Source organism: Berghia stephanieae, chromosome 2, assembly GCF_034508935.2.
Source record: "Berghia stephanieae isolate SIO BIC M18660-M18661 chromosome 2, UCSD_Bste_1.3, whole genome shotgun sequence".
NCBI lineage: Eukaryota > Metazoa > Mollusca > Gastropoda > Nudibranchia > Aeolidiidae > Berghia > Berghia stephanieae.
This window is the reverse complement of record NC_088361.1, coordinates 26,095,843-26,105,842: the sequence shown is the minus strand read 5'-3', so window position 1 is coordinate 26,105,842 and position 10,000 is coordinate 26,095,843. Positions and strand designations below refer to the sequence as shown.

Below are 10,000 nucleotides of genomic sequence, written 5' to 3'. Positions count from 1 at the left end.
AAACCAGGGGGCGGATAATGTGTCCTAAAAATTCCATTTGGCGTTTGATGATTTTTGTTATCAGTGATCTTTTTCTGTTTGCCATTTCTAAAATTTCTTCATTTCTTTTCCTTTCCATCCATGACACCCTCATCATTCTTCTGTAAAACCACATTTCCACTGCCTCCAGTCTTTTAACCATGGTCTTGTTTATGTTCCAGCTCTCACAACCATTTAGCAGCACAGACAGTACATAGCAATCCAGGACTTTGATTTTTGTTTTCATGCTAATATTCCTGTTTTTCATAATTGTATGCAGCTGGTTGAATGCATTCTTCGCCATACCTATTCTTTTCTTTATTTCACAATCTGATTTTCCATTGGATGTTACATTGAAGCCTAAATATTTGAAACATTCAACTTGTTGTATTGTTTGTCCTCTGCTTGTTATTACACAGGCTGGTGGGTTATTATTTTTAGATACCGTCATACATTCTGTTTTAGATATATTCAGAAATCAATAACATTGTGAAATTGAATGTGAACTTCAATTAAATATACGAAAACAGATAAAATGGACGTTTCGGGTTTCCCCCTTATCAACAAAGCAAGATGAATGAAAGAATCACTTAATTTGTTTTTTTAATTGAGTTTTTATACAGCCTAATATCCACTAAATGTGCTCAAAGTGCTTTACAAGGGGTCCCTGGCCAACAGCAACATTTAACATGTAAGACGGGACATGATGCCTGTTGGGCGATATTACAATTTTTTCGGACAGAGACAACGCTGTTAACGGCCAGGTACTCATTTGACACCTGAGTACGGTGAGAGATTGTGAGTAAAGAGCCTTCTCCAAGGACTCAACTATGCGCCGAGCGAGGCCCAAACCCAGGACCTTCTGATCTGAAAGCGAGTGTCATACCACAAGACCACAACAGACGTTTTATTAGTTTGTTTGTTTTTTGCCTATTGAGCATGGTCGCAGCTCTAAATTTGAATCTTTTATTCTTTTACTTCCACAGATCTATCTTGATGATGCCTTGGGTTGATTCAGTCCAAAACTAATTTGTGTGGTTTTATTTAACAATGTTAATGACATTGAACATACATTGATACAACAATGCCATAATTTGTCATGTTTATCTTGTAAAATCATGTATGGACCTACAAAACCATTATTTTGAATGGTGATTTGATGATGATGAACAAAATATGTGTGTTGTACAAAATAAATGGCAAAGCTAACAAAATGCAGTCTCCTTAATAAGAGACTGGGGATTGACAAGTGCTGCAACACATTGAAAAATAATATCAGATGTTTCTCTTAACATTGTTGGAATATATGAGAGGATGTTAACATTTTTCAGTCTTTCATTAGCCCTCTCAACATGAATTCTACATGAAGCAATTTCTTTTGTTAATAAAATCTCATTTTCAGTAAATTTATTATGTAAAAAGGGAGGGATATTTACAGTTACTCCTTGAGGTAAAATATCTTGAATCAGGATGGGGTTTTACCTTTATTACCTTTATCTGCTAAAATTAAATCTCCAGGGCTTAAAATTAAAAGTTTTAGTAATCCACAATTTTGTACAATGACCTTATCCGAGACAGACCCTGGATACAGTTTAGAAATAAAACTTATCACACCATTTGGACTCAGACCAACAAGAGCTTTAACAGAATTCATGGACCTCTAAGAAGAATAAGTTAACCGTTGTTTATCCATTTCTTTAGGAATAGCAATTTGGTCATCTGTACAATCAATGATCATTCTGCAATTTGGAAAATTAAAAATGATGATGGAGCTGATAGTTTATTTTTATGTCTAGAAGGGCATGTAACCTTCATAACATTTTCAAAGAGAAGCTTATGGCTTATGTAAAACATGAATAAAAGTTTGTATAATATTTGTTATAGTACTTTCACTAACGCTAAACAATTGTGAAATATGAAGGTTAGCGTAGTTCTGTCTAAGTTTCATAAGTGTAATAATGAAAATGTGGTCTTTTAATGCAACTGTCTCTTCCTGAACTTCCCATCCACTATAATAAATAATGTTACCTCTAAAGCACTCAACATATTGAACAATAATATTAAATATTTTAAAACAATGTACACCTGTCTCCATTCGAAGAACTTTTTCTGTAAGGCTTGAAACAGTGTAAGTGCGTTGAATCTAACTTGGGTTTTTTAAAGCTAGCTATTTCCTTATTTTTGTCTGTAATTTCTTGTTCTTGAATTAAATTTGTTGTTCTATTTAAAATATCCTCACTTGTTCTACAATCTGTTTTTTTTTTTAAGATGGAATCCTGTGATGATGGTGACGAGAGTTGAGATGATGATGAGGGAGAAGATAATGAGGATGATGATGAGGAGGAAAATAATGATGATGAGGAATCTGGTTTTTTTAAAGGTGGGACTTTGTGATGATGATGAAGAGAGTTGAGCTGATGATGATGATGATGATGATGATGATGATGATGATGATGATGATGATGATGATGGTGGTGGTGGTGGTGGTGGTGGTGGTGGACTTCTTGATGTTGGTGCCAATTGAGATGGGGTGGGAATTCCTTGTGTCACTTTTCTTTTCTTTCTTTCTGGCTCTGATGGAAACAATTTATTTTTATTTCTGTCAAACCATTCAGGGAGGTTGGCTTTGTCACCATCTCTGAAGTGACAAGAACACACTCTTGATGATGATGTTGGATCTTTTGTCCTTTCTCCTGAAATGAAAAGATTAAAAAAAAAACAATAATTCTGTTGGGCATATTACTTAATTTGATAAGTACTTTGTTTTAGACTATCTTGTTTGACACCAGCTCAATGCATGATAAATCAAAGGTGTGCAAGAGACTAGGTTACTGGTGGGTCTCTCGCCTGTCTTTTATGAAATCGCACATTCAGCAAAATGTCGCACTTCCTCATTACTTCTTTTGATGATTTTGACTAGGTATATATAAAAATATGCATTCTTAAATTTACACAGTTAAAGTTGATCTTGGGGTTGAGTGTGGCAAGACTGGCGTTTTCTCTTTATTTCAGTCAATACTGTACTGGACAGTGCGGTGATGGAAACTTTGGAGTGTCAACAATCGGGCACAGGTAAAGGAGAGAGGTCCCTGCCGCCATCTTGCTTTGTTCACACAGAGTTGCCACCTCGGTTGTCGGGGAGGGGAGGCATGGCAGAGAATCAGAGAAACTTTCCAAAAAAAAAGAGGAAAGTATGTGTGTTTGTGTGTGTGTGTGTGAGAGAGAGAGAGAGAGAGAGAGAGAGAGATATCTGCGTGAGGGGAGGGGGGGGGGGGGGGGGGGGGGGGGGTTGCGTTATTTTATTTATTTATTTTCATTTTGCCATAAAGGTATCGAGTTTAAAGTAAGATTTTAACAAATATTTTCTTCTCTTTCTTCTTGTTCTCCTTTAAAAAAAAAATATCACTTATCAGTAGAACTTAACTCTCATTCAGTTTATCAGCCTTAACATCAAAACGATTGAGATATCATTTTTGCTTTAACTTCAATAAAAACCTAGTTTGGAATGTATTTTTATTTATAATTTCGTGCAATTGTACACTTTAATCATAAAATATAGGTCTGCGTAAGCTAGAACTTGACCTAGATCTGGACTACGAACTCTATCAAATGTTCGACGAGGCGTGCGTGCTTACCTGACTAAAGTGATCCACTTTTTCTTCAATTTTTTGTCTGCCTGTCCATTTGGAAATCTGTAAAACTTGCAGGAGTGACTCTCTGACTGGTGTAGACAATCTGGTACAAAACACTGGACCATATTTAAGATAAAAATTGTTTTTTGAGCGATTTTCCAATTATTCCTTGCCCGGACCAAGCACGGATTTTTTTTGTTTAGAGCCAGCCGATTCGTTGCTAGGCGGACGTGACGTCAGACTGTGGAGGCGTAAAAACAACGAAAGAGTGAAAATGGAAAGGCTTCGTATGGGAACAAAACAGACAATGGACGTTTCGGGTACAAACCCTTCGTCAGCACAACAATACACAAATAAACGTGGAAAACAAATAAAATATAATGGAAAATAACTTGTGTCGTCTGTACTCAATGGTGGTTGCAGTATGAATGAAATGTTAGCGTGGCGTGGGTAGAGGATAGTGTGCCCCAGGGGGGTGATCTAATTGATAAGCAGAGGTCAGCGGTGGTGTATTAAAAAAAAAATTTTATTCTCTATTGTCTTCTGGCACTTTTCTACTCACTTCATATCTTGTTGTTACCAACATAAGTGCCTGCTCCACTCACTTTTCTGAATTAAAAATTCACCCCATACACCGGAGCATACTCAATGTCTCAATCGTTTCTATGTTATATGTTTGTGATGAGAATATTGGCTATTAAGCTTAACTGCTGGTCAAAATTACTTCGCGATGGTGGTGAACGAATCGGCGATCTCAAGAAGTGGGTGAGAGAGGGATCTAGAAATGACTTTGGGTTTGAAACGAATATTTTTATGTGTTCGTGGATAGCTCACACGGTAGAGCCACGCTCTCACCTGCCAGGCGGAGTTGTCGTACCAATAAGGTCGCAGGTTCAAACCCCACCACCGCCGCGGGAAAAAAATTTTTATTCTCTATTGTCTTCTGGCACTTTTCTACTCACTTCATATCTTGTTGTTACCAACATAAGTGCCTGCTCCACTCACTTTTCTGAATTAAAAATTCACCCCATACACCGGAGCATACTCAATGTCTCAATCGTTTCTATGTTATATGTTTGTGATGAGAATATTGGCTATTAAGCTTAACTGCTGGTCAAAATTACTTCGCGATGGTGGTGAACGAATCGGCGATCTCAAGAAGTGGGTGAGAGAGGGATCTAGAAATGACTTTGGTTTGTTTTTGTTTGTTTTTAGGTGTTTAACGGCGCTTTCGACACTATTTAGGTCATTTAAGCGCCCGTTTCTGTCTTTCATCAATCTTTTATCGGCCCCGAGGGGCCACAGCTGATCAAAACGTGTACTGTTGTAGTAAAATCTTTATAAAATCATAATAGTTACATGTTTGTTAAGTAAAAATATCTATTTACAATTTCTGCAGGAGTTCACATTCCTGCAGATACTTTAAAATTGTAAGCGGATCGACCGACTGGAACAGAGACTTCAAGTCTCTGTTATCATAATGTTGTGACCTTATCTGTTCTAATTCTGTACATTCAATTAAAATGTGTTGAACTGTCAGGTCACAGTTACATCTTCTGCAGAGGGGTTTTTCATCCCTCTCCAGAAGGAAACGGTGAGTGAGGGCAGTATGTCCGATCCGGAGTCGAGTTATTTTTACCTCGTCTCTTCTTTTTAGCCCCGAGTTGGGTCTGGGGCCGAGGTCACTTTTAATTTGTTTTAATTTGTTATGTATATCTCGACTCCAGGATCGTTCCCATTCCTTTTGGACATGTTTTTTTATATTGATCTTTAAATCCGCGTGTGGGATTTTACTGCCCTCTTGTAATTCTTGGCTCACCGCCTCTTTTGCCAGTCGATCCGCTTCTTCGTTCCCCTGGATACCCACATGACTAGGTACCCAGAGAAAACAAACTTTCTTTTTCTTAATAAATAATTTATTTGCACCTTCCAAGATACTTATGAGTCTTGGATCGGTGCAATAAAAATTTGAGATCCCCTTAAGTACGGACAGCGAGTCAGACAAGATCAAGAATTTATTTTTATTCGATCTCTCAGCCAAACGGAGAGCATTTAGGATTGCTCTCGATTCCGCTGTAAAAATCGAAACATTTCTATCCAGGCGAAGTGATCCTGTGCCTTCCGATGAGTGATAGGCACATCCTACTGCATCTGCGCTCTTTGAACCATCCGTAAATATGTGAGTATGGTTTTTGTATGTTTGTAATATTGCTTTTAGTGTCTGGTAATTCAACCGAATGAGGAAAACATAAAACTTAACACTTTGAGTATCTTCACCATCAGCAAATGGCGCCGGTACACCAAAGGCAGTGAACAGGAACAACTCTGGCACTTTAATGATACAAGTGCAGGGTCGACAAGAGAGTGAGAACCTCTTGAAATGTACCAGATTCTCTGACATCCCAGTCACCGTTGAGGCTCACAGGAGCCTCAATAGGTCAAAAGGTGTCATAAGAAGCAGAGATCTGGTAGGCTGTTCGGAGCAGGAGATGGTTGAGGAACTGGAGGGTGTTGTCGAAGCTCGGCGGGTTAGCATCCGCCGCGGCGACAGCACAATCCAGACCAACACCTGGATCCTGACTTTTGACAGCCCGAGACCCCCGTCGAGAATAAGAATTGAATACCTCGACTTGGAGGTTCGGCCTTACGTCCCGAACCCCATGAGATGTTTTAACTGCCACCGGTACGGCCATACTAAAACAAACTGTCGCCGTAAAGCTACATGCCCCCGCTGCGGCAAAGAAGACCACAATGAGGAAAACTGCAAAGTGGACCCTTGTTGTCTGAACTGCCAAGGCAAGCATGCAGCACATTCGAAAGATTGTCCTAAGTGGCAAGAAGAAAAGGCAATCTTGACATACAGAGCCACTTACGGCGGTACGTTTGCTCAGGCAAAAGCAGTGATCTGCCCCCCTCGGCAGGTCGCTGCTTCTGCCAAGAGTTATGCAGAAGTTGCCAGGGCTGCTGGTAATAACCAAAACAGCCATGGCAAAATCGCACAGACTAGAAAAGACAGTCCTCAAAAGAAAAAGCCATCAAGACCTAAAAACAAGGTCGCAAATGTGTCAAAAAATCTTTTTGACACATTGGAGGTTCAAGATGTGGAACCTGCAGCCCCCTCCACATCCACCTCCAAGGCGACCTCCACCCCCCCTCCTTCCCCAAACAAAAAAAATTCTCCCCCTCATGGGCGTGGATGTTGGACCCACCCCCATCTCCATTCCCGTGAGCCCTCTCTATCCCCCCAAAAACAAAACTCCACCCCTTCCCAGAATATGGAGCCACCAACACCAGTCGGGGGATCCACAAATCCCCCTGAGGGGCCTCAAAGCCCCAAAAAATCTAAGAACCCAGAGGGACCTAAAAATCCCAAGGGTTCAAAAAAACTCAGCCCTAAAAAAACCGAGAGGCCCTCCACAGGGCCTCCTTCTCCTATGGAAGTCTCTCCTCCTAGGAGAATAAAAGTAAAAGGGTTGAAGGCAGGCATACTGCCTAACCTCCCCACAAAAAATTAGGATACCTAGTCAGACAAGATTAATTTCCTGGAACATCAGAGGGATCAGATCAAATAGAACAGAATTGGACCTCCTCCTCCAGAGGAATCTTGATGTAGTCTGTCTGCAGGAAACAAAATTACCAGCAGACGACTACACAGTAAAAGGATATACGGCCAATCATCTGATTCACTCTGATGGCCAGATAGCGTGTGGGGGAGTTTCGATTCTCACGAAGAAGAGCACCCCCCACCGCTTGATACCAATGAAAACAAATCTACAGGCAATAGCAGTGAGAGTGACATTGCACAGACCAATCACCATCTGCTCTGTGTACATCCCACCAGATCATCGCCTCCAGTCTGCCGAGCTAGAGGGAGTTCTAAACCAACTCCCCCCTCCCTATGTGATAATGGGAGATTTCAATGCTCACAGTCCTCTCTGGGGAAACACAGACACAAACCAGAGGGGAAAGGCAGTGGAGGCTTTCATAATGAAAATGGATGTATACTTGGCAAACGGTCTCGAGGCAACACGGGTAAATATTCACAATCTTACCACGTCTGCCATCGATCTCACTTTCTGTGATCCTACATTAGCTCCAGATCTCTCCTGGACTGTGATCGATGACGATCACGGTTCTGACCATTTTCCAGTCTGCCTCGACATCACCCCGACTTCAAGGGCCCCACAGCCCAAACGTTGGAGTGTACGGCGAGCAGATTGGGAAACTTTCTCACAGGAGTGTCACAGACTCCTTACGACAGAGGTGGACAGCTATGACAAATTCAAAAATATTTTAACAAATATCTGCAGCTCGACAATACCAACAACCTCTGGTAGACCGAGAAAACACAATCCCTGGTTTTCAGAGGAATGTCGAGCGGCCCTACGGGAGAAGAAAAAAGCATACAGGAAAGCGATGAGATTCCCAATCCCTGAGAATTTCGCAACATTTAGGAAACTACGAGCAAAGTGTAGGAAGATCTTCCGAGAAAACAAACGGAGATCCTTCCAAAACTTTGTCTCAAAAATAAATAGCCAGACACCCCTGAATAGGGTGTGGAAGATGTTACGGAAACTGAAGGGATCCGATAGTGATTCACTAAATCACTTGACACGTCCCGATGGATCCGTGGCTGAAACAGAACAAGAAATTGCCAACACTCTGGCCGAGAGGCTGGCGCACAGCTCCTCGTCTGCACACCACACACCACAATTTCTGCGCCATAAACAAAACGCAGAAAACACACCAATAAACTTTACATCTATAAACACTGAAGACTACAACAAACCATTTACACTTGAGGAGTTGGGTGCCTGCCTCCGTGACACAAATGTCACAGCACCGGGTCCTGACAACATCAGTTATGAAATACTCCGACATCTTCCACAAGATAGTCTGGTTGTCCTTTTGAATATCTATAACAAGATATGGACAACACAGACTTTTCCACCTAGTTGGAATCTGGCCACCGTGATTCCAATCCCAAAACCTGGGAAAGACCATTCGGACGCTTCAAACTACCGACCAATCTCCCTCACCAGCTGCCTATGCAAGCTGATGGAGAAAATGGTCAACAAGCGTCTGATGTTCTACTTGGAACACAACAACTCCCTCTCCGACCTCCAATGTGGCTTTCGAAAGAACAGATCAACTGTTGATCACCTTGTTCGACTAGAGAGCTTCATTCGTGAGGCCTTTGCCAAAGGTGAGCACTTGGTAGCAATCTTCTTTGACCTTGAGAAGGCCTTTGACACAACTTGGAAATTCGGAATCCTCAAAGATCTGCACAATCTTGGTCTACGAGGAAACCTTCCAATGTTTGTCAGAACATTTTTAAACAACAGATCCTTTCAGGTCAAAGCAGGATCCACCTTTTCTGATCCATTTGATCAGGAAGAGGGAGTTCCACAGGGTAGCATTCTGTCTCCCATTCTGTTTGAGATTAAAATAAACTCAATAGTGAATGCAATGACTTTGGGTTTGAAACGAATATTTTTATGTGTTCGTGGATAGCTCACACGGTAGAGCCACGCTCTCACCTGCCAGGCGGAGTTGTCGTACCAATAAGGTCGCAGGTTCAAACCCCACCACCGCCGCGGAAAAAAATTTTTTATTCTCTATTGTCTTCTGGCACTTTTCTACTCACTTCATATCTTGTTGTTACCAACATAAGTGCCTGCTCCACTCACTTTTCTGAATTAAAAATTCACCCCATACACCGGAGCATACTCAATGTCTCAATCGTTTCTATGTTATATGTTTGTGATGAGAATATTGGCTATTAAGCTTAACTGCTGGTCAAAATTACTTCGCGATGGTGGTGAACGAATCGGCGATCTCAAGAAGTGGGTGAGAGAGGGATCTAGAAATGACTTTGGGTTTGAAACGAATATTTTTATGTGTTCGTGGATAGCTCACACGGTAGAGCCACGCTCTCACCTGCCAGGCGGAGTTGTCGTACCAATAAGGTCGCAGGTTCAAACCCCACCACCGCCGCGGAAAAAAAATTTTTATTCTCTATTGTCTTCTGGCACTTTTCTACTCACTTCATATCTTGTTGTTACCAACATAAGTGCCTGCTCCACTCACTTTTCTGAATTGATAACTATGTAAACAACATTTCTCAAGGCTTGATGGTTTCAACGAGGGAATGAAAATCACAAATCACATCAACTCATTCACACAAGCCACAACGCTCGGATGACAGTCCCGGGTACTTCCGTCCTTGTAAATAATATTTTGCCACCAATCAAGAGACTAAAAATGGAACAAAAAGTGTAATATTAATAAACTGGTTCCAATCTCATTGGAAGTGTAGAATCACTCTTCCGAAGGACTGGGTACACACC

At 41.1% G+C, this 10,000-nt stretch overlaps 1 protein-coding gene and 2 long non-coding RNA genes across 5 annotated transcripts in view; 2 read left to right on the top strand and 1 right to left on the bottom strand.

The window, feature by feature from the left end:
* Positions 1 to 1,970, top strand: part of LOC144964577 (uncharacterized) — a 3,107-nt gene extending 1,137 nt beyond the window's left edge. The window contains exon 2 of the long non-coding RNA XR_013643875.1: positions 1,005 to 1,970. This is a non-coding gene — a long non-coding RNA (uncharacterized LOC144964577). The remainder of the gene's footprint in view (positions 1 to 1,004) is intronic.
* Positions 1 to 10,000, top strand: part of LOC144964576 (uncharacterized) — a 59,918-nt gene that overhangs the window by 2,834 nt on the left and 47,084 nt on the right. Inside the window, exon 2 of one of the 2 annotated variants that reach the window (XM_078899010.1) lies at positions 3,031 to 3,090. The exons of the other annotated variant lie outside the window; for it this stretch is intronic. Coding sequence (XP_078755136.1) covers positions 3,031 to 3,090 — 60 coding nt within the window. The remainder of the gene's footprint in view (positions 1 to 3,030; positions 3,091 to 10,000) is intronic. 2 annotated transcript variants of the gene reach the window in all.
* LOC144964579 (uncharacterized) lies at positions 2,183 to 3,886 on the bottom strand. Of its 2 annotated transcripts, XR_013643877.1 has the most exons (3): positions 3,654 to 3,886; positions 2,627 to 2,711; positions 2,183 to 2,294 (listed from the first exon to the last, which is right to left on the bottom strand). It is a non-coding gene; the product is annotated as an uncharacterized LOC144964579 (long non-coding RNA). The 2 variants fall into 2 exon arrangements; XR_013643876.1 differs by lacking the exon at positions 2,183 to 2,294 and having other exon boundaries at positions 2,324 to 2,711.